General features: G+C 41.5%; 1 protein-coding gene across 2 annotated transcripts; it reads right to left on the bottom strand.

Annotated features, from left to right (window-relative positions):
• Window positions 1–3,263: 3,263 nt before the first annotated feature.
• On the bottom strand, window positions 3,264–25,046 carry LOC139155825 (lysophospholipase D GDPD3-like). 2 transcript variants are annotated; one of them, XM_070731134.1, is made up of 11 exons: window positions 24,987–25,046; window positions 24,206–24,605; window positions 23,838–23,880; window positions 22,552–22,687; window positions 21,378–21,423; window positions 20,409–20,527; window positions 15,144–15,233; window positions 12,666–12,799; window positions 5,348–5,407; window positions 4,983–5,034; window positions 3,264–3,925 (listed from the first exon to the last, which is right to left on the bottom strand). In XM_070731134.1, the coding sequence occupies exons 2-11, from the start codon at window positions 24,345–24,347 to the stop codon at window positions 3,788–3,790; spliced, it is 960 nt and encodes a 319-aa protein (XP_070587235.1). In that variant the 5' UTR covers window positions 24,348–24,605; window positions 24,987–25,046; the 3' UTR covers window positions 3,264–3,787. The 2 variants fall into 2 exon arrangements, with proteins under 2 accessions (XP_070587235.1, XP_070587234.1); XM_070731133.1 differs by lacking the exon at window positions 24,987–25,046 and having other exon boundaries at window positions 24,206–24,694.
• Between the last annotated feature and the right edge of the window lie 1,980 nt (window positions 25,047–27,026).

Genomic DNA, 27,026 nt, shown 5'->3' on the forward strand with positions numbered 1-27,026 from the left:
ACATCTTCTTACGAACTTAATTTGTTCCGTGATCAGGTTCTTAAGTTGAAAGGTTTGTAAGTAGAAGCAATTTTCCCATAGGAATCAATGTAAAAGCAAATAATGTGTGCAAACCCATTAGGAAAGAAATAAAAGCTTGGAATTTGGGTGGGAGGAGGAAGAGGAAGAGGAGGAGGAGGACAGTCGCTGCCGAAGGAAGAAATCCCCAAAATCCAAAACTTTAAGGCTTAAAAAAAAAACCTCTGAAGCGGCGAGGAGGAGCATGCGCCTCCCATACACACGGCGTGAGGCTGCCGCCCATACACTGTGCCAGAGAGAGAAACCCAGGCAGGCAAGAGGGGGGAACCTCCTGCTCCTTTGACCGAAAGGTGGCTGCTGCTGCTGCTGCTGCTGCTACCTGCTTCCTCTTCCCCCCCATGCTTGTTTTCAGTCTTAATTGATTGTCAAGTAAATATTTCCATATTTTAGCATCTTTTAACAAATTAGGATGAGAGATTGCTTCTATCGGTGAGATCCATTCTGGCATTATTTAAAAATGATTTTTTAAAATCTTTTTCCAAACATCCATTAATGCCTTTCTGATTATATTCCTATTGAAATATGAATGTGTTTTGGACTTTTCATACCATACAAAGGCATGCCAGCCTAACATTAAGTCGTGGCCCTCTAAATTTAACAATCTTCTATTTTCCAAAATTAACTATTCTTTTATCCATGATAATGGTAATATAGCTTCCAATTTGGGAGGGCAAGTCTTCCTCTCTGTTTCCAATCTTCTAATGAGCTTTGTTTTATTTTTGGTTGTTTACCTTGCCATATAAATTTTTTAGTGATCTTAGTTCTTTAAAAAAATTTGCTCCTGGATTTATTGGGATTACCTGAAATAAAAATAAAACTTTAGGAAGAATGTTCATTTTAATTGTAGAAATTCTTCCTACTAAAGATAGCTGTAAATTATTCCAAATTTCCAAATCTTTTTTCAATTGACCTGGGAGATTTGTATAGTTATCTTTTTTTAAAGACTTAACTTTAGCAGAAATCCAAATACCTAAATACTTTTCTTTCTTTGCTATTTTCATATTTGTTAATTTTTCTAATTGTTTTTTCTGTGTATCCGTCATATTTTTTATAAACATTTGTGTCTTTTCCTTATTAATTTTCGGACCTGCTACTTTTCCATATTTTTCTATTAAGTCTATTAGTTTTAATATCAATGTCAGTGGGTCTTCTATTATGAAGACCACATCGTCAGCAAAAGCTTGAACTTTATGCATTTCTTTTTTAATCTTCAGGCCTTTTATATCATTTTCTGTTCTTTTTTTTATTAATAATGTTTCTAATGTTAAAATAAATAGTAATTAATTAATTAATTTATCTATTTATTTTACCATTAGAAACATTATTAATAAAAAAAAGAAAAGAAAAGTCTACGTTTCTACATGGGTCCTTCTGCAGGAGAGGATTTTAAAAGAAAAAAGTCAAAATAGCTGTGGCTGCATGATCAAACCCCACTGTTTTTTTAAAAAGTGTATTGCACACACAGTAAAAAGTGTGGGGCTGCAATTGTGTGGGTGTGGCCACTACCTTGAATCTCTATCCAGTTAGAATATTCCCCAGAGTTCTAGTAATAATAACTGGCCTCATGAGAGATAAAAGGATGAAAAACATACTAAAGGAAAAATAAATGAGGTGGTGATTATGATAGTTTCAATAAAGGAGAATATTTGTAGCTCAATGTTGAAATGAGAAGTTTTTGCTTTCTTCGTTTGCTTGTTTTCTTGCAGATGTTTTATTACCCCAACTAGGTAACCGAGGTGGAGGCTGAGGTGGTAAGTGGGTAGAGTGTAGTACTGCAGGCCACTAAAGCTGACAGTAGACCTGTAGGTCAGCGGTTCAAATCTCATAACCTGCTCAAGGTTGACTCAGCCTTCCATCCTTCCGAGGTGGGTAAAATGAGGACCCGGATTGGGGGGGCAATAGGCTGGCTCTGTTAAAAAAATTGCTATTGCTAACAGGTTGTAAGCCACCCTGAGTGTAAGGAGAAGGGCGGTGTTGTGATTCAGCCTGAGGCTCCTCAGGGACCGGCTGGAGCCCTGCCGGATCCATGCCCAGAGGAGGAGGACAGTGAACAGGAGGGGGAGGACCAGGCAGACGGGGGAGAGGAACGTCAGGAAGAGGAGGAGGGAGAGCAGCCTGAGACCCCCGGGGGGACTCTCCCCAGCTAGTAGCCTGGATTCATTGGATGAAGACGCACAGGCTATAATAGACATGAGGCAGCGACGTGCAGCTCAAAGACGGGGCCAATTAGAAAGGTATTTACATCCCTGAATTGGCAACAGCTGGGTTTGGGTGTGGTTCTCCTCAGCAGGGTTGAAAAGGCAGGCCCACCCTTACAGTCTTGTGGAGAGTTATCAACTGGGAGTCCTGTGACCTTGCTTCGATTCTTGGCATCTCTGATCTTGGCTTGTGGCCTAGAAGTCTGGAAGACTTGGGGGAGGCGTGGGGTTTATTATCTCCAGCGTTGTTTTTGCCAGCAAGAATCCTGTTTTATTGCCTGGCCTTCGTGAAACCTCTGTGAAGCTTCATAGTGTTCCTGTCTGTAAGAACAGGTTTTGTTACCTGTGTTTGCTTTCAATTATATAAACTGCCTTTGCTTTTTACCAGTGTGTCTGGCTACTCTTTTTGGTTGGTGTTGGCGTCTGGGGGGAGCCAGACAGAGCAGGCGGCATAAAATATTGAATGAATGAATGGATGGATGGATGGATGGATGGATGGATGGATGGATAGCATCATCACTACTAGTGTGTTAATGGGTTTTTTAAAATACACTTTTGGTGTGAAATTATGGTTTCACACATTTTTGGTCCTGAAATCACCCCCTTGTTCTCTTCAGTTGTTTGTTAGATTTTTATCCCATATTTATTACTATATAATAAAGTAGGTTCAAGGCAGTGAACCTACTCAATGCTCTTTTTTCCTATTTTCGCCATGATAAAAATCCTGTGAGGTGGTTTTAGGTGTGAGAATGACTGGCCCAAAGTCACCAAGTTGGTTTTCACGTCTAAGGTGGGACTAGAACTCACAATCTCCTAGCGATTGGCTCCAAAGTCATCCAACTGACTTCCATGCCTAAAATGATACTACAACTCAAAGTGTCCAGATGAGTGGCCCAAAGTCACCCATTTAGCATTCATTCAAGGTGAGACTAGAACTCACAGTCTCCTGGTTTCTAGGCTAGCATTTTAACCACTATACCAAACCAGTGTACTGGCACATTTATTACAAAGGAAATACCTTGGGAGAAAAAGGAAGTTGATCGTTTTTTTAACATCCTTTTTTATTTTTCATTTGTTTTGCTGAGTGTTAATGAAATAATTGTCTTTCTCTTTTGTTTATTTTTTTTTCTGCTTAAACATCACTATTTTACAAGCAGGATTGTAGCAGAACAATGACCTCCCAACCTTTCATAGCTTCAGTCCCTTGCTACAATGTGTAACACACTGTATGTTACTCAGTTACTGAGAATGCCCCACACTGGTGACAAAGTTGTTGTAATTGTTTCAGAGTCTTTTACAGTATCCACAGGCAGAATGTACTTTTGGGTTTCCTTTCTTTTACTTCAGAGGTCTCCAACGTTGGAAGCTTTGCTAGCTGAGGAATTCTGGGAGTTGAAGTCCACAAGTCTTAAAGTTGCTAACATTGGAGACCCCTGTTTTACGTGGTCTTCTTTTTCTCTCTCCATTCCCCGTCAGACTTGTCAATGGTAATTCTAAAATAGCATTACAGTTTACAAATTGAAAGGTGGTGATGGGTGAGTATCTAGGTATTCTCGAAGAAGAGTTGGGTAGTCAGATATGACTCCACAGACCCCATAACTGAAGGCTTCGTCAATGTCTTTTTCTTCATTCAAAACCCAAAGAAGAGTCTAAAGAGAAAGCAGAAGAGGGAAAAAACACAATCACAAAATGCAAACAATGAAAATAAAAGGCCTATGAATGGGGGGGGGGGGAGAGAGATTATTAAGAATAAGAAGCGCCTCTGTGCAATCCCAAAATTTCTGGAGCACTACTTCACCACCACTGTTAGTAGCCAGGTCAATGGGCAATATTTTCACAATACCATGTTTTCCCCAAAATAAGACCCTGTCTTATTTTATTTTTTTTGAACCCTGAAATAAGCGCTTGGCCTTATTGCCATGCACTCAAAAGCCCAGTTTGGCTTATTATCAGAGGATGTCTTATTTTGGGAGCAAAAAGGGTAGTTCCAACTCAGGTTTTAATTTACACTCAGCCATTCTTGCCTTGGATATCTTCGCACTTGGACTACTGCAATCCACTCTACAAGGAGCTACCCTTGAAGAGTATTCGGGAGCTACAGCTGGGATAAAATGCAGCAGCGCAAACAATGGCCCATGTTACACCACTGTTACATGAATTCCATTGGTTGCCAGTTTACTTCCGGTGTTGTTAGTCATTACATTAGACACAGTCCAGGTTATCTGAGGAACAGTCTCACTTAGATGGGAATGGCCCTACCTACTTAGTCCAACAGGAGGGGCATGCTCTGGATCCTATTGGCCAAGGAATTGCAATGGGTGAGATACAACAACAACAACAAAAGCCTTCCCTGCTGTGGCTCTTGCCCTGTGGAACATCATGCCTCTTGAGGTGAGATTTGACTGCCAACTGGCTTGGGACCCCAATGGAAAGTGGTTTCATTTCTGAGGTGGCTCATATATTAGAAGATTTCACCCCCACCCTGTAGAGACTTTTTATTTTATTTGTTCTGTTGTTTAACTTTTGTTTTAACTTTGATGCCCAATGTTTTGCTCTTTCGATGCTTTAATTGCTTTGCATTGATGATTATAACATGAGTGGCATATAAATTTAATTAATCAATAAATAATAAATATTTCTGATCATTCCCAGGAGTAGACTAGCATGCCACCCAAAATTTTGATTCCTCAGCTTTCCCCAACATACTTGTATTCCTCTGTCTTCCAGATGTTTGAACAGCTGTTTATGCATTGTCGCTCTGTTGGGAAAGGAAAGAAATAGCAATGAAAAAGGTTTAGGTATAAGTCACTCTGCTTTATCTATTGTAGAGCCCAGCAGAAAAAAAAGGGGGACAATAGACCCGAGAAAAATCAAGACATTCCATGTAATGTCATTTGGGGAGAGGGGGTAATTTTTCTGATTATTTACTGTCCCTAGCAGGGAAACAACTGGCTTAGGTTATGGGTTTCATTGAGAGCCCTCCTGCTGGGAAAGGAGAGGAGAAGGTAATGGAGGAAAGGAATACTTAGTAAGAATAACATAATTAAAAACCATGGCTCTGTGTCACTCACTTGGTGATAAATTTTGCCAGTAGTGATCCAAGCATACCCTTTTTCACTGGAAAATATGTCCTAGGATTAAACAAAACAAAAAAGGTGGCAAAATTAACAAGTTCCTGAAAACTGCTGGTTTCCTGCTATTCCTCCTCTAAAATATTGGATTCCACACTTTTTCCAAAGAAGTAATTCCATGAATTACAAAACATACAACAAATGTATCTCGTCTTTGACAGGAAAACTCTCAGAATAATTTTACATACATGTGTTTTCTTCACAACTAAACTTCTACAGAACATGAAAGAGAATTTATGAGGAAGGCCATCTTAACTTTATCCTGCTCAATTAGTTACATTATAGGGAGATCTATTAGATCTGATGTAACTGAACAGAACCCTTAGATTGATCCAATCTCAAGGGAGACACAGAAGCACTGAACCAGCCTGGACAGGTGCCTCCCTACAAGACGGGGAGGTGTTTAAATTGATAAAATACAAAATGATAACATACTGTAAGTATAGTGGTTAGGACATTTGGCTCAAAACCAGGAGATTGGGATTTCTAGTCTCACCTTAGGCACAAAACCAGTTGGGTCAGCTTGGGCCGGTCACTTTCTCTCAGTCCTCGGAAGGAGTCTGCGAAAAACCACTTTTGAAAAACTTTGCCAAGAAAACTTCTGGGATTTATTCAGGCAAATCTCTGAGAATTAGCACTAGCACTTATATACCACTTTTCGGTGCTTTACAGCCCTCTCTAAGTGGTTTACAGAGTCAGTCTCTCTGCTCCTCCAGCTACAAATTCCATTTCGCTAATATCCATTCATTGATGACTGCCCAAAGTTACGACTGACCTGAAGAACAAGTAACTTAGGGCTGATCTTTGCACTTACGACTGTTTCATCATCCCGGCAGTCTCATGAGTGTGATTTGGATGCCTGGCCAATCATATGACAACCATTTGTAACCTTCCATCCAGTTTCCAAGATTGCAAAGTCAGTCAAGAAGCTATCAGGGAAGGTCGCACGTTGCAGTCATGTGATGTTTTGTTTAACAACCACATGGATTCATTTAACAACTATGGCAAAAAAAAAAAGTAAAATTGAATATGGTCTTGTGATACCCTTCTTAATTATTGTACCACTAGATGAACTTTCTGGTCCCTTGTTGTGGTCATAAGTTGAGGAACATCTGCATAATTGGGGGTTCCCAATCTTGGCAATTTTAAGACATGTTGAATTCAATTCCTAGAGTTTTCCAGCCAGCCATGTGGGATTGGGAATTCTAGGAGTTGAGGTCCACTTATCTTATTTATTTTATTTATTTATTCATTAGATTTGTATGCCGCCCCTCTCCGTAGACTCAGTTCCTATGACTGCCGATTTTGACTCAGAGGAGCTGGGGCCGTCTGATCACAGAAGACCTATCTGGCTGGAGGAGGAATCTGACAGTGAACCAGAAGGAGAAAGGAATGAGGGAGGGGCTGGAGAGGCACAGAGGGAAATAGAGCCGGTCAGAATTTCATCTGAGTCAGACAGCTTGCCTCCAGAAGTTGTGAATGTTCTAACAGTGGAAGTTTTTAAGAAGATGTTGGATAACCATCTGTCTAAAGTAGTGCAGGGTTTCCTGCCTAAGCAGGGGGTTAGACTAGAAGACCTCCAATTTATTATTATTATTATTATTATTATTATTATTATTATTATTATTACTACTACTACTACTACTACTACTACTACTACTATATTACTACTACCTAGGATCAAACTCATAGTCTTCTGATTGTCAGGTGAAAGTAAGGGGGCTGTGGGAAGACATTTGTAGGGTTCTGCTTTATGTCTCCGAAAGAGATGAGAAATATTTGGTGACTGATGGAAGGGAGGCAAAAATGCTTCTCAACTCTGATCAAAACTGCGAAATAATCACCAAAGATTATGTGACAACTTTCTATTATGTAAGTTGCCAAGATTGGGAAGCCCTGTTGCATACAATATACATATAATGAGGACCTGGATTGTGGGGGCAAATATGCTGGCTCTGTTAAAAAGTGCTATTGCTAACATGTTGTAAGCCACCAAGAGTCTAAGGAAAAGGGCGGATTTTTAAAAAAATGAACAAATAAAATAAATAAATACTATGCTTGATACTATTACTACAACGCATCAACATCCTTGGAGAGGGGCAATATAGAAATCAAATGAATGAATGAATGAATGAATAAATTTCTGTCTTAAGTTGCCATCTTTTTTTCTGTGTTAATGGCTTCACGTAGAGTTCTTGCAATTTTTTTTATGCTGTGCTTTGTGTTGCTCTGTTGTTATGCTTCTTTTTGCACTCTCTGCTCCTGAAATAAAACACCACCTTTTGTTTGGCTGCTGGTTGCAGAGCAGCAAAAGAGCATCTCCTTCCTTCTCCTCCCACACCTGTGTGAAGCGTGCAGCTTTATTGGCAACTCCGTTGATGCTGGATAGAAGTCTCTTATGGGGGGAAGAGACAGCAAGGCACCTGCAATTTTGCCTCTATCGCTTCAGAATTCCTTTTAGTTATTGGAACATCAGAGAGATCCAGTTAATTCTACTCGAAGTTTTGGGTGTTGGCGATTCTATTTTTGCTTTTGTGGTTTGTTTTTCAAGTTTTATTACTTCCTGCTTCTCAAGGAGTTAACGTTATGCCTCCTTTAAAAAAAAACCCCACCAGATTCCAGTCCTTTCTTGCTATGCTTCATAGCAACTGCCTCTGAAATGAAGAAGCCAATTTAGCTGTCATCCTTCTGTTGCTGTTCAGTGAATTCTTTACTGGTTCTAGCAGCAGCCAGGGGAGAAGCTGTTTGATGGGGAAGAAAGAGTACAGTATTCATATTTCAATCAATCAGAGTAGAGTTGGAAGTAACCTTGGAGGTCTTCTAGCCCAACCCCCTACCTGTGCAGGAGATCCTCACCTATAGCGTCTTAAACAGGTGGCTGTCCAGTCCCTTCCTAAAAACCTCCAGTGATGAAGTATCCACAAGCTGTTCCACTGATTAATTGTTCTCATTATTAGGAAGTCTCTTCTTAATTCCAGGTTGCTTGATTAGTTCCCATCCATTGTATTGCCTTCTGGTGCTTTGTGGCAGCCTCTCAAATACTGGAACTGCTCTCACGCCCAGTGTTCCCTCTAATATTTTTTTTTGGGGGGGGGGCGGAAAAGTATAGTGTCTGAGCGGCAGTCCCTTCGGGACTGGGCGGCACAGAAATATTATATAAATAAATAAATAAATAAATGAATAAATGAATAAACAAACAAACAAACAAACAAACAAAAAACCCACCCTGTTTTGCCTCAGAGAATTTCAAAATAAAATACTGTACTGTGTGTGTATAACAGTGAGCTCATAATAGGGCAACTCTATCAATATCAAAATGCCACTTAAATAGTTGAGCTAGTTTCAAACTAGATTTTGATTTTCTTTCTCTCTTCCTTACTCCCATTCTTTTTCTTTCTCTTTTCCTTCCTCTCTTTTTTCTATCTGTTTCTCTCTCTTCCTCTCTTCCTCTCTTCCTCTCTCTCTCCTTCCCTCTCACTCTTTCCCTCTCGGCTTCTGGGCAGGTTGGAAAACTCTGAGTTGATGATGATTTTTAAGTGAGCGATTGCTCACTGCTCAGCTTAGAGGGAACTATGCTCACGCCACCCCTAGTCCTTCTTTTCTCTAGACCAGGAGTGTCAAACTTATGGCCCACCAGCCCGATGCGCCCACTGGGTGTGGCCACGACCACACCCAGTTTAGCAAAGGAGGAAAAAGTTGTGATACGTCATCTGATGCCATGCTGATGCGAGTTTGACACCTCTTCTCTAACCTAGACTAAAAAACTATATTTGTTTGTTTCCCATTTTTATTATTTTTAAATAAATAACTCAAGGTCGGGGGGACACCAATATACTCTTTTTTCTTCCTAATTTCCCCCTTAAAAACAATCCTGCAAGGAGGGTTGGATTGAGAAAGAGTGACTTTCCCAATGTCACTCAACTGGCTTTCATTCCTAACTCATCGTCTCCTGGAGATTGGCCCATTGTCACCCAGCCAGCTTTCATTCCTAAAGTGGGACTAGAACTCACAGTCTCCTAGCAATTAGTCCAAAGTCACTCGGATGGTTTCCAGGACTGGTGCTTTAACTACAAGACAATTAATGGCTCATTAATACATGCGACATAGTCATTGATTAGCGTCTAGCCCAGGGTCGCATATAAAATGGAATGGGACCAATGGTGACTGGCAAAAGAATAAAATATAATCAAATAGAGGCAGCATGCAGATAGAAACGGTTGATCCAGAAAAACTCCTCAGATCCCTTGACCAAATGCCTGGGAAAAACCCAATCTTCTTTGCCTTTCAGAAGACAGACAGGCAGGGCCATTTGAATCTTGGAAAAAATGTTGTTCCACAGGAGAGACAGAGTAATAAAAAAAGGCACATGGTTTGGGTCTCATCAGATGACCTTGATTAATGGATGGGACCTGACACATGTCAATCCTATGAGATTGGGCCCATAATTTCTGTGGTTGAGACACTTGTTAAGTGAGGGTTTTTTGCTCCGTTTTACGACTGTTCTTTTCCATGGTAGTCAAGTGATTCACAACAGTTGCTAAGTGAGTAACCCAGTTGTTAAGTGAATCTGGCTTCCCCATTGACTTTGCTTGTCGGAAAGTCTCAAAAGGTTGACCACGTGGCCTTAGGACAGACACATCAATGGTCCTAAGTATGAACCAGTTGCCAACCATCTGAATTTTGATCCCATGGTCACGGGGATTGCTGGAGAGGCCGTAACTGAAAAACGGTGGTAAGTCCCATTTTCCAGTGCTGTCGTAACTTTGAATGGTCACTAAGCAAATCATTGAGTCGAGGGCTACCTGCATTGGATGAGCAGGAGTAGCTGGAGGTGGGTTGCCTCATAAACAACCCTGCCCTGTACCATGATCAAAGCCAGAGCAAAGAGGGCAGCATTGGCCGTGGCTCATTGGGGCTGATTGACCAATGCCCCTCACTTCTCAGTTGAAAATTCTTGGATGCTGGTTAGCTGGTCAATAGTGGGTTCCTACTGGTGCGCCTAATTGGGTGCAGCTCTGCAGCTCTGGTGCACAAGTGTGCATTCCACCAAAATTTTGCTTCTCACACAGGGACACATGTGCACACGTGTTTCAACAAGGTTTTTTGATTCTTCACAGGTGTGAAAGCAAAAAACCTCACTGAAACACACGTGCAGTGCGTCCCCGTGCAAGATTTTTCTACCTGTACAGGTACAGGAAGCAAAATTTCACTTGAATGCATGCTCATGCGCCAGAACCATGGAACTCCGCCCAATTAGGTGCACTGGTAGGAAACCACTACTGCTGCTGGCGGTGCACAAAGGCCACGGTGTAGTGTGGATTTATTTTATTTTTATTTTTTATCCCTTTTTTTTGTCAAGTACATATTTGAGGTATGTAAAGATATAATAAAATTCATATACATGATACTAGTAATAAGAGAAAAAAAATAAGAAGAAACATTAGATATAATAATATTCATATACATGGTACTAGTAAAAAACTAAAAGAAACATTAGGACAGGGGACGGAAGACACGCTGGTGCACTTATGCACATCCCTTACTGACCTCTTAGGAATAGGGAGAGGTCAAAAGTTGCCTTGACACCAGCGGTGGGCTCCTACGGTTGCGATCAGGTGCGCAGTACCAGTAGCAAAATTTTGATATTTTTTTTTCTTTTTTTCCCTTCTGGGCTCTGGATATGTTTTTCCTATCGCAGTAAATGAGGTTGAATGTGTATAATTTTGGAAGAGCTGTGTGTGTGTATGTACATACACTTTATATTATTATTATTATTATTATTATTATTATTATTATTATTATTATTATTATTATTATTATTTATTAGATTTCTATGCTGCCCCTCTCCGCAGATTTGAGGCAGCTCACAGCAGCAATAAAACAATGTACAACAAATCTAATAATTTAAAAAACACTAAAAACCCCTTATTAAAAGTAAACATACACACAAAAATACCATGCATAAACTGTATAAGCCCGGGGGAGATGTCTCAATTCCCCCATGCCTGATGGCAGAGGTGGGTTTTAAAGAGTTTACGAAAGGCAAGGAGGCTGGGGGCAGTTCTAATCTCTGGGGGAAGCTGGTTCCAGAGGGTCGGGGCTGCCACAAAGAAGGCTCTTCCCCTGGGTCCCACCAAATGGCATTGTTTAGTCGAAAGGACCCAGAGAAGGCCAACTCTGTGGGGCCTAACCAGTCGCTGGGATTCGTGCGGCAGAAGGCGGTCCCGGAGATATTCTGGTCTGATGCCATGAAGGGCTTTATAAGTCATAACCAACACTTTGAATTGTGACTGGAAACTGATCGGCAACCAATGCAGACTGCGGAGTGTTGGTGTAACATGGGCATACCTAGGGAAGCCCATGATTGCTCTCGCAGCTGCATTCTGCACGATCTGAAGTTTCCGAACACTTTTCAAAGGTAGCCCCATGTAGAGAGCATTACAGTAGTCGAACCTCGAGGTGATGAGGGCATGAGTGACGGTGAGCACTGAGTCCCGGTCCAAATAGGGCCGCGAACCTCGGCAAACGCCCCCCTCATCACAGCTGAAAGATGGTTCTCTAAAGTCAGCTGTGGATCGAGAAGGATGCCCAAGTTGTGGACCCTCTCTGAGGGGGTCAATAATTCCCCCCCAGGGTTATGGACGGATAGATGGAATTGTCCTTGGGAGGCAGAACCCACAGCCACTCCATCTTATCAAGGTTGAGTTTGAGTCTGTTGACACCCATCCAGACCCCAACAGCCTCCAGGCACCGGCACATCACTTCCACTGCTTCGTTGACTGGACATGGGGTGGAGATGTACAGCTGGGTATCATCGGCATATTGATGATACCTCGCCCCATGCCCCTGGATGATCTCACCCAGCGGTTTCATTTAGATATTGAATAGCAGGGGGGAGAGGATCGACACCTGAGGCACCCCACAAGGGAGTATACAGTAGATAATCAGGGGTGGGCTACTGCCGGGATTGGGGAGAACGCAGTGAGGTAGTGAAAATGGAGCTCCACCGTCAATGCATAAGCCACGCCCACAGTGTGGTAGTAAACGTTTGGTAGCCCATCAATGCCCAACACCCTCCCTTTTCTCAGATCAGCATGCCAGCAAAGTGTCTCTCCAAAGCCGGCACACAACAACTCTATTTGAAGAAGAGAGCAAATGTGGTCCTTGATTTCCGAAGACTGATTATTAAATAGAGGGTCACATTTCTAAGCCTTTTGTCTTTTTCTGCCTAAATCCTACCCCTGTTAGTGACTGTCACCTGTTGATGATCGAGGGCAGCACGAATTCAAGGAAGGATTCCTTCAGGGGGACGAAGGGCAGCAGTCCAAGATACCAGAGAGAATAAAGGATGATGACTCTCTTCCCAGAGAAGACGAAGGGCATGTCTTTATTCTGGGGAGGGAAAAATAACATTTGTTTTTTTTATTTTATTTTAAGACACGATTTCTCATTCTGAGACTTTCATTGCTGGGAAGGTTCCTGCATTTCATCCCAAAGCTTTGTTTTTCCAGCTCACTAAAAAGATATTGACAAAATTGAACGAGTCCAAAGACGGGCTACAAGAATGGTGGAAGGTCTTAAGCATAAAACCTATCAGGAAAGACTTCATGAACTCAGTCTGTATAGTCTGGACTCTGGAGGACAGAAGGGAAAGAGGGGACATGATCGAAACATTTAAATATATTACAGGGTTAAATAAGGTCCAGGAGGGAAGTGTTTTTAATAGGAAAGTGAACACAAGAACAAGGGGACACAATCTGAAGTTAGTTGGGGGAAAGATCAAAAGCAACGTGAGGAAATATTATTTCACTGAAAGAGTAGTAGATCCTTGGAACAAACTTCCAGCAGACGTGGTTGGTAAATCCACAGTAACTGAATTTAAACATGCCTGGGATAAACATATATCCATCCTAAGATAAAACACAGGAAATAGTATAAGGGCAGACTAGATGGACCATGAGGTCTTTTTCTGCCATCAGTCTTCTATGTTTCTATGTTTCTAAGCATCCAAATATCCCAAACAGAGGGGAAGATTCAGGGAAAATATAATTATTCCCCTCATTTGACAAAACACTAGTGCTTAACACAGCCTTAGCACCTTGGTTGGTGGATTTAGGGAGCTGCTATCTAATACTTACCCAGAATTAGAAAAAGCAGGTGCAACAAGTTGGTCTACAAAGAAAGCTTAAGAAGAGACAGGAGGAAGGGAAGGGACTTTTAAAACTATGATCTAATATATTACAGACAATCCTTCATTTATGACTAAAATTGGGACAAGGAATTTCTGTTAAAACCAGTGGTGGGTTCTTAAACCGTTACTACCAGTTCACACAAATATTTGCAATACTTCCGCGCATACACAGAAGCACCCTGGGTGGGTGGGTGGAGCCTCCTGCTACCCACGCTACCAGTTCAAGGAACCAGACTGAACTGGGAGCAACCCACCACTGGTTAAAACATAATGTAGTGTTAAGTGAGTCGTGTCTAATTTTATGGCTTTTTTTGCTGTGGTTGTTAAGTGAATCATACACTTGTTAAAAGAACTGGCTTTCCCCATTGACTTTACTTGTCAGAAGCTGGCTTGGAAAGTTGTAAATGGTGATTTTTAAATTATTATTATTATTTATTAGATTTGTATGCCGCCCCTCTCTGGAGACCCAGAGCGTCTCCACAACAACAATATATAGTACAAATCTAATGATTAAAAAGAAAACAATTAATTTTATGACTCCAGGACACAATTAATTTTTTTACACTAGATAGGTTATACAGGGGTTTAGTTTTTTTAGGAAAATGTGTAAAAAGAGGTAGGAGGCACTACGGCTTAGTGTTTAATATGTTAGAAATATTGTTGGTATTATACATTTGAAGGAACATCAAGAAGGAAGTTTAATTAGAGGATAGTTGGTGTAGCTGGATGACAAAATTAGAAAGTTTTGCAATGAGAAAATATGATTGAGTTACTAACAAAATATTGCATTTTATTGTATTGGAAATAGAAGGAATATTGCACTGTTGCAATGTATGTTGAGAGAAAAAAAATAAAAAACTTTTACCCAACGATCATAAATGCAGTGGTACCTTTACTTACAAACACCTCTACTTACAAACTTTTCTAGATAAGAACTGGGTGTCCAATATTTTTTTTGCCTCTTTTCAAGAACCATTTTCCACTTGCAAAGCCAAGCCTCCAATACTGTAACCGGAAATGGCAGGAAAAAGCTTCCATGGGGCCTCTCTAGGAATCTCCTGGGAGGAAACAGGGCCAGAAAAGGCAAGGAGAAGCCTCCATGGGGCCTCTCTAGGAATCTCCTGGGAGGAAACAGGACCTCCACCCTCCCTGTGGTTTCCCCAATCGCATGCATAATTTGCTTTCACATTGATTCCTATGGCAAAAATTGCTTCTTCTTACAAACCTTTCTACTTAAGAATCTGGTCAGAGAACAAATTAAGTTCGTAAGTAGAGGTACCTGAATTTGTGACCGTGAGGATGCTATAACTGTTGCAATGTGAGGACCTGCTGAACTCACTTTTTTCAGCATCATGGTAACTTGGCCATTAAATGAATGTTCGCAAGTCGAGGATTACCTGCATTAAGGAATACTTTATTTATTGCTGTTTTAAGAATCTAAAAAGACCCCAAAAGTATGTTTATACAATCTGAATCTTTAAGCAAAAAAAAAAGGATTTGTAAACATAAAATGTGAAAGTAGAGGAAAAGACACTTGATACATACAGCTTTCTGGCATTTTTTCAATATTCGATCACTGAAGGAGGCCCAGATGCTGATGTGGGAACGTTCGTATTTCTGGACAAGATTTGCTATCTGGAAGAAGAAGAAAAATAACTCGTCTGAAATAATGAATCCATAGAAGGAACAGTTCCTTTTTAGTACCACAATTGCCTCTTGTGGAAACTGAATAAGACGCAACAATCAGATGAGAGGGAGCGGAGTCTGAAGGCACCAATTGAGTGGCTCCTCTGTGGCATGTGGATTTGGGCAAAAGTGGCCAAAGTACTCTTTCCATCCTATACTGTGGAGCTCTATAGCAGTGTTTTTCAACCAGTGTGCTGTGAGACATGGTCAGGTGTGCCGCGAAGAAGGAATATCAGGTTCCGGTCTCACAACTTTTTGCAGAGAGAGAGAGTGTGTGTGTGAGAGAGAGAGAGAGAGAGAGAGAAAGAAAGAAAGAGAGAAAGAAAAAGAAAGAAAGCGAGAGAGAGTGAGAGAGAGAGAGAGAGAAAGCAAGAGAGAGAAAGAAAAGAGAGAAAGAGAGAGAAAGCAAGTGTCAGAGAGAAAGAAACCAAGAGAGAGAGAGAGAGAGAGAGAGAGAGAGAAAGGGAGAGATAAATGAGCAAAAAGGGGAGGGAAAAAAAGAGAAATGAGAAAATGATTGAGACAGAAAATGAGAGGAAAGAGAGAGAAACAAAATAGAGAGAGAAGTGACTCTTGATTTAAAGCATATGATAAAAAGCACACAAAGAATAAGAGAGAACCCCCCCCCAGCCCTCACCTGTTTTTGGAAATGGTTCAAGAGCGTGTACACAAACACACACACACACAAAAGGGTGGGGAGGAGACAGGGATGGAAAAAGAGAGGAGACTGTCTTAGGGTGTCATTTTGTGTCATTTTGGTTGGTGGTGTGCCCCAGGATTTTAAAATGTAAAAAATGTGCCGCGGCTCAAAAACGGTTGAAAATCACTGCTCTATAGGCAGTCAGCTTCTTCTAACACAGTAATGGCGAACCTATGGCACGGGTGTCACAGGTAGCACGCAGAGCCATATCTGCTGGCACGCGAGCCGTTGCCCTAGCTCAGCTCCAATGTGCATATATGTGCGTGCCGTACATCTGATTTTTGGCTCGCACAGAGGCTCCAGGAGGGTGTTTTTGGCTTCCAGAAGGCTTTTGGGGGGATGAGAGAGGGCGTTTTTATCCTCCCCTGGCTTCAGCAAAGACTTTGGAGCCCTGGGAGGATGGAACACGAGCCTACTGGGTCCACCAGAAGTTGGGGGAAAGGCCATTTCCCACCTCCAGAGGGCCTCCAGGGCATGGAGGAAGCTGTTTACGCCCTTGCCGGGCATTGAATTATGGGTGTGGGCATTCACACATGTGCGATAGCACGCACCCATGCTCTTTCGGCACCTGAGGGGGGGGAAAAGGTTCGCAATCATGTTCTAACTCCTTGATGTGAACAGTGATATGAATAAGTGACGAGGTAGGGGGCCCAATCCACTAGTTAGACTGCGGCTACCTGTACTCTCGGTTCACAGATGAACAACTGGAAGACCTTAAGCTGATTGTAGCCCTCTTTCTTCTTTTACTGTCTCTGAAGCTTCCAAAGCTTCATACTACCCAAAATTGCACCCACTCATCGACTCCCGAGCACAATGGGCACCAGGATTCCCATTAATAAGGTGGTTGTTAACAAAGTCACGCCCAATTTCACAAACTTTTTTTTTTTTGCCATGGTTAAATCAATCACTGCAGTTGTTAGGTGAATATATACAGTCATTAAGCAAAACTGCCCCCCCCCATTGACGATGCTTGCTGGAAACCGACTGGGAAGGTCACAGGTGTGACTTTGGGATGTTGCAACTATCATAATAAATACTGGCCGGTTACCAAGTGTCCACATTCTGACCATGCAGCCATGAGGATGTTACAATAACATTTTTTTTTCCAGGGATGGTACAATTTAAAACAAATTTATTTATTATTTATTTATTTATTGGATTTGTATGCTGCCCCTCTCCGCAGACTCGGGGCAGCTAACAACAGCAGTAAAACAGTATATAACAAAATCCAATACTAAAAACAGTTAAAACCCCATTATATAAAAACCAATCATACATACAGACATACCATGCATAAAATTGTAAAGGCCTAGGGGGAAAGTGTATCTCAGTTCCTCCCATGCCTGGCGGCAGAGGTGGGTTTTAAGCAGCTTACGAAAGGCAAGGAGGATGGCGGCAATTCTAATCTCTGGGGGGGAGCTGGTTCCAGAGGGTCGGGGCTGCCACAGAGAAGGCTCTTCCTCTGGGTCCCGCCAAGCGACATTGTTTGGTTGACGGGACCCGGAGAAGGCCCACTCTGTGGGACCTAACTGGTCGCTGGGATTCGTGCAGCAGAAGGCATTCCTTGAGGTAATCTGGTCCGGTGCCATGAAGGGTTTTATAGGTCATAACCAACACTTTGAATTGTGACCGGAAACGGATCGGCAACCAATGCAGACTGCGGAGTGTTGGAGTAACATGGGCATATTTGGGAAAGCCCATGATTGCTCTCGCAGCTGCATTCTGCATGATCTGAAGTTTCCAAACACTTTTCAAAGGTAACCCCATGTAGAGAGCATTACAGTAGTCGAGCCTTGAGGTGATGAGGGCATGAGTGACTGTGAGCAGTGACTCCCGGTCCAAATAGGGTCGCAACTGGTGCACCAGGCGAACCTGGGCGAACGCCCCGTTCGCCTGGTTGTATGTCAAGGACTATCTGTTGTCATATGGTCAAAAGGACACAAAAGTTGTGGTTCTTTTTATCCGGGTGTTCTCAGGCAGCCTGTGATATTCCTGGTCCTTATAAAACAATACTGACACCTCCTTCTCCAGGAAAGGACTTCTGGTTCCTGCTCTAAATTATGATTAGATAATCCAATTTTGTTTGAGAGAAAATGTGAGTAGTATTTCTTATGTAAGCCTTCAAGAATTTATTTTCTTTCCTCTATGCCTGCTATTTTTATCTAAAATCCCAGATACATTTTAAAATTCATTTTCGTTTCCACTTGTAGCAAATGTTTTTTTTTCAAAATGATGTTTTTTTCAAAATGCTGAATGCAATTTTCTCAATGGATTTGAATGGCCTCAAAATGAAAGCATTAACTGCAGAAATGGAATGAGACTGGAAGGTCAACAGGTATTAGGAATGAAACTAAATTTTGAGACTAGAATATTCAATAGAATAGAACAGAACAGAACAACTCTATCCTCTCAGTCTATTCTACTGAATATTCTATTCCAATCCATAGAATAGAATAGAATAGAATAGAATAGAATGTAGAATAGAAATATAGAATAGAATAGAATACAAAAACAGAATAGTTCAATAGAATAGAACAGAATAGAATATTCAATAGACTAGAATAGGAAAATAGGATAGGATAGGATAACATAGGATAGGAATATAGAATAGAATAGGAAAATAGAATAAAAGACAACACAACACAATGCAACAATCTTTATTGGCCAAGTGTGATTGGACTCACAAGGAGTAGCTGTACTATTACCGTATTTTTGTTTGCTACAAAAATACAAAGTGACTTATATCTTTAATGGATAAGGCATTTTCCAGTTGAATATGTCTTTATGTGTTGGAGAAACATTTGGTAAATGTAGCTTCACGTTGACAGATATAAAAGTGAACATAAATCTATGTTTAAAGAGAGATCTAGAGGCTGCGCCCTGGCCAAAATCTATGCTTCATGCAACATGTGTTGGAGATATTGGATGGGAAAGAAATTTGAAAAGCTCTGTTGGGTTTCAGTCAACTGGTTATCCAATCTCTTCTTAAAAACTGCCACTGTTGGGAGGCAAGTCGTTCTGCTGATTAATTGTTCTGACTGTCCAGAAATTTCTCCTTAGTTCTAAGTTACTTCTCTCCTTGTTTAGTTTCCACCCATTGCTTCTTGTTCTACTCTCAGGTGCTTTGGAGCAGTGATTTTCAACCTTTTATGAGCCGCGGCACATTTTTTACATTTACGAAACCCTGGGGCACATTGAGCAGGGAGGGGGGGGGCGGCTAAAAAAAGTTTGGACAAAAAAATTATCTCTCTCTCTCTTCCTCCCCTTCACTCTATTTCTTTCTCCCTCCCTCATTCTCTCCCTCCCTTCCTTCCTTCCTTCCTCTTTCTTTCTCTCTCTCTCTCCATCCCTCTTTCTTTCTCTTCCTTCCTTCCTCTTTTTTTGCTTTCTCCCTCTCTCCCTCCCTCCCTCTATGTCTTTCTCTTCTTCCCTCCCTCTCTTTCTCTCTCTCTCTTGCTTTCTTTCTCTCTTGCTCTCTCTCTTTCTCTTTTCTCTCTCGCTTTCCTTCTCTCTCTTGTTCTCTTTCTCTCTCGCTCTTTCTATCTCTCTCTCTCTTTCTCTCTCTTGCTTTCTTTCTCTCTCTCTTTTGCTTTCTTTCTCTCTTTCTTTCTCTCTCTTGCTTTCTTTCTCTCTGAGCTTCGCGGCACACCTGACCATGTCTCGCGGCACACTGGTTGAAAAACACTGCTTTGGAGAATAACTTGACTCCTTCTTCTTTGTACAGCCTCTGAGATATTGGAGCATGCTTCCATGTCATCCCATAGGCCTCCTTTTAATTAAAATAGCCGTACCCAATTCCAGCAACCATTCTTTATATGTTTTAGCCTTCAGTCCTGTAATCATCTTTGTTGGTCTTCTCAGCACTCTTTCTAGAGTCTCAACATTCTTTTTACACCATAGTGACTAAACGACGACGCCTTAAACATGACCTAAGTATTGCCTACAAGATCATATGTTGCAATGTCCTGCCTGTCAAAGACTACTTCAGCTTCAACCACAACAACACAAGAGCACACAACAGATTCAAGCTTAACATTAACCGCTCCAAACTAGACTGTAAAAAATATGACTTTAGTAATCGAGTTGTTGAAGCATGGAACTCATTACCCGACTCCGTAGTATCATCCTCTAACCCCCAACATTTTACCCTTAGACTATCCACGCTTGACCTCTCCAGATTCCGAAGAGGTCAGTAAGGGGCATACATAAGCACACTAGAGTGCCTTCCGTCCCCTGTCCTATAGTCTCTCCTATATCTCGTATTTCTTCTCTACTATATCCTCTATAACGTTCATTGTGTAGTATTGTTTATTGGACAAAATAAATAAATATAAATTTAAAAAAAAACACTATACCAAGGCATTATAAAGTGGTATTAACACTTCTCATGATCTTGATTCTATCTTACCTTATTGATTTCTTACCTTGTTGATGAGATCATCATTATCCACTTTAATTTCAATATTAATAGGGGTTTCAGGGAATTGCTTAAAAACCTCTTCCAAAGGTGGAATCTGGCGATCAGTACCATAGGAGATTTTTCCTGTTAGGGAGGGTAGGCTGAGGGTAGTAGCTGCCAAGAACTGAGCATTTTTCTCAGAGGCAAAGAGAACAAATGATTTGCCTTGCTTTCTACCACACTACACCCATATCGCCTCTCAGACATTAACACCCTTGAAAATGTCCAAAGATACTTCACCAGAAGAGCTCTTCACTCCTCCACTCAAAACAGAATACCCTATGAGACTAGACTTTCAATCCTGGGCCTAGAAAGTTTAGAACTAAGACGCCTTAAACAAGATCTAAGTATTGCCCACAAGATCATATGCTGCAACGTCCAACCTGTCGGCGACTACTTCAGCTTCAACCACAACAACACAAGAGCACACAACAGATTTAAACTTAATATTAACCGCTCCAAACTTGACTGTAAAAAATATGACTTCAGTAACCGAGTTGTCGAACCGTGGAACTCATTACCGGACTCCATAGTGTCATCCCCAAACCCCCAACACTTTACCCTTAGATTATCTATGGTTGACCTATCCAGATTCCTAAGAGGTCAGTAAGGGGTGAGTAAAGTGCACTAGAGTGCCTTCCGTCCCCTGTCCTATTGCTCTCCTATATCTCCTATACCTTTCCTCTATTCCTATATCTCTTCTTCTATTCTTTCATTGATATATTCTATTCCTATATCTTCTTTTCTATTATTCCTTAGATATATTTTACTATGAGTATCTCCTCTATAACCTTCATCATGTATTTTACTATGTGTATATTGATATATACCCACTAAAACCCTCATTGTGTATTGGACAAAATAAATAATAAATAAATAAATAAATAAAAATAAATACATGTTTCCCCCCAAAACAAATCATGGTCCTACTCACCTGGAGAAAATGTCACCTCCAGAGCAGACTTATACTGTGGCAAATCCTAGGGGACACAATCAGCGAGAATAAGAAGTTTTAAGAGAAATTTGCCATATGTGTTGAAGGGAGGGAATGAAGAACTGGTACTCTCAACCTTTCTAACGCCGTGACCCCTTAATACAGTTCCTCATGTTGTGGTGACCCCCAACCCTAAGTCTAGCACCAATTCTCCCAACAAAGCTTTAAGCTGATTGGCAGGAAGATCAGAGGGATAGCCCCACTGTAAATTCTTGATTGGTCAGATTGTAAAAATATGTTCCAAGGGGCCTGAATAGAGGTTTTAGTTCCTAACACTGTGGGAAATTTATCTTTTCTCATGGTCTTAAATCTCTCATGTGAAACGGTCGTTCAACTCCTAAAGGGGCCCCGACCCCCAGGTTGAGAACCATTGTCCTAGACGTTTTGGGAGAAGCTCTTTGACTCTCCTCAAAAAGCTGGAACCATTGTTTTCAGGGACTAATATGGACGTTATCTTGCTTCTGGTAAGTGTGTAAAGGTGTTGGGGTGAAGGGTTAGAATGCTGAAATAGATCTAAGTTAGATCCATTTGCAGGATGAACATGTTCATCCAAATGACAAAAGCAGCTTTATTCTGTTGTGACCAAAGCTACACCTCTTTTGTTAGGTGCTTGCAATATTGTGTTGCACTCTCAATAGTGGTGAAGCTTGCATTGTGATGGCACAATGGCAGTTTCATTATTCATCATCACAACCGTACCCAATTCAAACACAAATCCCCTTCCAATCATAAAATTCACAAGGAGACTTTGAGTGAACCTCACACGCTCCACGCAACCTACAAGTTCAATGGGATTTTTAAAAAAGAAGTGTTAACAATGGAGGATGTTATCTATTCCACCTTGAATTTCTGGAGGAAGTCGTGACTTATATCTAATGATACTTCATAATGAGAGACAGCCTGGGAACATCACTTACATTGCCTTAAAATCTGTCACCAAACGAAACTAAATTATACCCAAAGGGCAAGGCATGCGGAGACCAGAGATGATGATGATGATGATGATGATGATGATGATGATGATGATTATTATTATTATTATTATTATTATTATTATTATTATTATTTATTGGATTTGTATGCCACCCCTCTACGCAGACTCGGAGATGCTCACCTTATAATCTGTTTTGAAGATGTTAATGTTGTGTCCTGTCTGACGTTTCAGATTTTCATCATGGGACACAACCACAATCCCATCTTTAGTTATGTGGCAATCAAGTTCAAGTAGGTCTGTCTCCTGGCTCATCGCACTGGGAAGATGCAAAGATTGGCAAGAGAAGTTGAAGGGCAAGATTAGTACACAAAAAGGGCACGTTGAGGTAGAGTGATAACACACTGATAACACAACTGCTCTCCAAAAAGACCTTGACGCTTTTTCTGAGTGGTCTAACACATGGCAACTCCAAATCTCAACTAGCAAATGCTCTGTCCTACACATTGGGAAGAAGAATCTGAACTTCAAATACGAACTGAATAATCAAATTATCACAGATGATCCCCACTCGGTTAAAGACCTCGGTATACTAATAACAAAAGAGTTAAGTGCCAAAGCCACTGCAGCAACATAGCCAAGGAGGCTTCAAGAGTTGTAAACCTAATCCTACGTAGCTTCTGCTCTGGCAATCTCACACTACTTACCAGAGCTTAAAAAACTTTTGCCAGACCCATCCTCGAATACGGCTCATCTGTTTGGAACCCATATCGCATCTCAGACATTAACACCCTTGAAAATGTCCAAAGATACTTCACCAGAAGAGCCCTTCATTCCTCCACTCAAAACAGAATACCCTACGAGACTAGACTTTCAATCCTGGGCTTAGAAAGCCTAGAACTAAGATGCCTTAAACAAGATCTAAGTATTGCCCACAAGATCATATGATGCAACGTCCTACCTGTCGGCGACTACTTCAGCTTCAACCACAACAACACAAGAGCACACAACAGATTTAAACTTAATATTAACCGCTCCAAATTTGACTGTAAAAAATATGACTTCTGTAACCGAGTTGTCGAAGCATGAAACTCATAACCGGACTCCATAGTGTCATCTCCAAACCCGCAACACTTTACCCTTAGATTATCTACGGTTGACCTATCCAGATTCCTAAGAGGTCAGTAAGGGGCGAGTACAAGTGCACTAGAGTGCCTTCCGTCCCTTGTCCTATTGCTCTCCTATATCTCCTATACCTTTCTTCTATTCCTATATCTCTTCTTCTATTCTTTCATTGATATGTTCTATTACTATATCTTCTTTTCTATTCTTTCTTAGATATATTTTACTATGAGTATCTCCTCTACAACCTTCATCATGTATTTTACTAAACTCTCATTGTGTATTGGACAAAATAAATAAATAAATAAAATAAAATAAATAAATAAAGTGGCGATTGCATTACTCACTTGTTAAAGGCACCCAAAGTGTTCTCAATCCGCTCTCCAGAACCTGAAGAGGAAATTAGATTCCGAGAAATTTTATTGTAGGCACTCTTCCTTCAAACGAATATCAAACTGTTATGCTTTGGGCTTTAGGAATGTAGCTTTACAAGTCTTGGGGCTATTGTGGAGCAGAAAGAAATGCAAATATCCCACCTGCCCACTTCTAAAGAAACGGGAATCTCACAGTTTATTGCCTTTTCTCTTTGCTTCCCCCATTCACCACTGACTTGCATCTGCGGTGCACAAGCTGACCTCTTCAGCCTCGCTCCCCCCCCCCCCGGTGCCCCCAAAGCCCTTCCACCCAGACACCCAATATACATCGCAGAACTTACCACCCCTGTGGGAGGCATGTAAGCATCGACGGGGAAACCTCTGCGGTATGTGAAGGAGATGTGGCCTCTTCCGAAAATAGCGAGATATCAGCGCATAGATTCCCAAGACAGGTAGTCCATATAGGAGCAACGGGCAGCTCATTGTGATACGTGGGGACGAGGAAGCAGGTGGTTAGTATTTCTGGGCTTGGTAAATTAAAGCAAGGAGCAGCAACTTGAGGACACTCAGATTCTTTGGAATGAAAAGCTCTCCTGGTTTCTCGCAGCAAGAAACGTAGGGGTTAGGTCATCCGCGTAGAGTCTGGCAAACCTTGGTGGGTGAAATCAGGTAGATTGGGATTCTTGATTTCCTGGATCCATGAATCTTGAACGCTGTAGGTAAGGGAGTGGAGTGAAGTTTCTGAAGAACAGGAGATGGAATAAAAGGGTGTGTTGGAGTAAAGAGTAGAAACTTAACCCTCCCCTTTGCTATCAAGACCTTCCCATCATGACTTTTTACCTGTTGGTTCACCTAATAAACTCACACACACACACACACACACACACACAGAGGTCACATGGTCATAAATGGGCACACATAATTGCATGGTTCAGTCCCTCCCAACCTTCTGCCAGCCTGCCTATGTTATCATTTGGCCACTCCCATGGAGGGGGGAAAAGCTAGTTTCTTGGCAGGAGAATTATGACAGGTGTCGCCCTACTTGGTTCTACCTGCTTTATCCTCAGGAGTTGGACTCTGCTTTCACATCTGGACACTTGTCTCCTTCATCACTGTACATACCTGGAGACCTCTGGAAGCCACTCTTCCCATCAAGCCAGCAGATTCCATCTCCGTAGTTACATAAGCAAAGAACCATGGATTTGTGGCCCATAGAAGGCTCCCACTGTGATGCTTGCTTCAGGAAAGAGATCTTGTTTATTCTTTATAGGAGGGCTATAGGGAAGGAAAGCAAAATATGTTTGTCGTGCCTACTGTGGTCTCCTTTGTGATTAGCTGATGGGATTTGTGTAAACCCACTTTAAAAAACCCACCGTGTAAGTAGAGTTTTCAATTTTTCACAAGTCAAACGATCTAGATCCCAAAAAGAGCCGGGGTGGCGCAACAGGTAGACTGCTGGACTGCAGGCCACTGAAGCTGACTATAGATCTGTAGGTCAGCGGTTCAAATCTCATCACCGGCTCAAGGTTGACTCAGCCTTCCATCCTTCCGAGGTGGGTAAAATGAGGACCCGGATTGTGGGGGCAATAGGCTGGCTCTGTTCAAAACTGCTATTGCTAACATGCTGTAAGCCGCCCTTGAGTCTAAGGAGAAGGGCGGCATAAAAATTGAATAAATAAATAAATAAATTTGTAGAAATAAAATGCTCACTGCCCCCTAAAGCAGGGGTCTCCAACCTTGGCAATTTTAAGCCTGAAGGACTTCAACTCCCAGAATTTCACAGCCAGTTGTGAAGACCCCTGCTTTAGGGGAGACCCCCTAATGGTTGGAGACACCTGCCTTGCCCTAAAAAACATTCATATCTTTATATTGATAGTCCTCAATTTAGAAACAGTTAATTGAAGGCTAACACTTAGTGACCGTTCAAGGTTACGAGGGTTGCCCAGAAAGTAATTCACCAAATTTTTTTCTTCAACAATTGTTTATTGAACCCAATGAAACTTATACATAAGAAAGAATGATGTTTCTTCTACACTCCCTATTTTTCTACATAATCTCTGTCCCGTTCTATGGCCTTCTTCCAGCGAGACACAAGGGTGTGTATGCCCTGTCGGTACCACTCCTTGTTCTGGTCACAAAGCCATTTCTGCACTGTGCAAATCAACTCTTCATCATCCTCGAAATGTCTTCCACAAATGGCACCCATTCAGATCCACGCAAATTATCCATAAACTGTACACAAACGTTTGTGAATGTTCCCAACAGTTTCTTTCTCCCCAGTGAGAAATTCATGCTGCTTGTAACGTACATCACATACAGATGCCATTTCGAAACACCACTGTCCTTCTAAAGAAAAGCAAAATTTACACACGCACTCCTGGCAATTCAAATAATGTCTATTTAAAATTCCGCATTCGTACCATTACTGCAGGCTGAGGAAAAAAATGTGATGCATTACTTTCTGGGTGACCTTTGTAGAAATGAAAAAAGTGACATAACTATTTTTCACACTTACAACTGTTATAGCATCCCCATGGTCACCTGATCAAAATTTGGCAACGACTCATATTTATGACGGGTTTCCGTGCTTCCAGGGTCATGTGATCATCTTTTGCGACTTCGTGGCAAGCAAAGTCAATGGAGAAGTCAGTTTCATTTAACAGCTGTACTAGTAACTAACAACTGCCATGCTTCGCCTTTAACAACTGTGACAAAAAGGTTATAAAATGGGGCAAAACCCAGTTAATGAATGCCTTACTTAGCAACACAAATTTTAGGTTCAATTGTGGCTGTAAGTTGAAGACTAATGTATTTTAAATTTCATTTGTCATTTATGCTAAATGTTAAAGGCTTAATTAGAATTTCAGTGATGTACCCGGTGCCCCACTTAGATTGCTCTGGAAGTCTTTTTAATGTATATTTCATATGAAATATGAATATGGCACATGGAGAATTATTGATTCCCTCAGAGAGGGTCTGCAACTTGGGCATCCTCCTCGACCCACAGCTCACATTAGAGAAACATCTTTCAGCTGTGGTGAGGGGGGCGTTTGCCCAGGTTCACCTGGTGCACCAGTTGCGGCCCTATCTGGACCGGGAATCACTGCTCTCACAGTCACTCATGCCCTCATCACCTCGAGGCTCAACTACTGTAACGCTCTC

This window comes from Erythrolamprus reginae, unplaced genomic scaffold (assembly GCF_031021105.1).
Source record: "Erythrolamprus reginae isolate rEryReg1 unplaced genomic scaffold, rEryReg1.hap1 H_7, whole genome shotgun sequence".
NCBI lineage: Eukaryota > Metazoa > Chordata > Lepidosauria > Squamata > Dipsadidae > Erythrolamprus > Erythrolamprus reginae.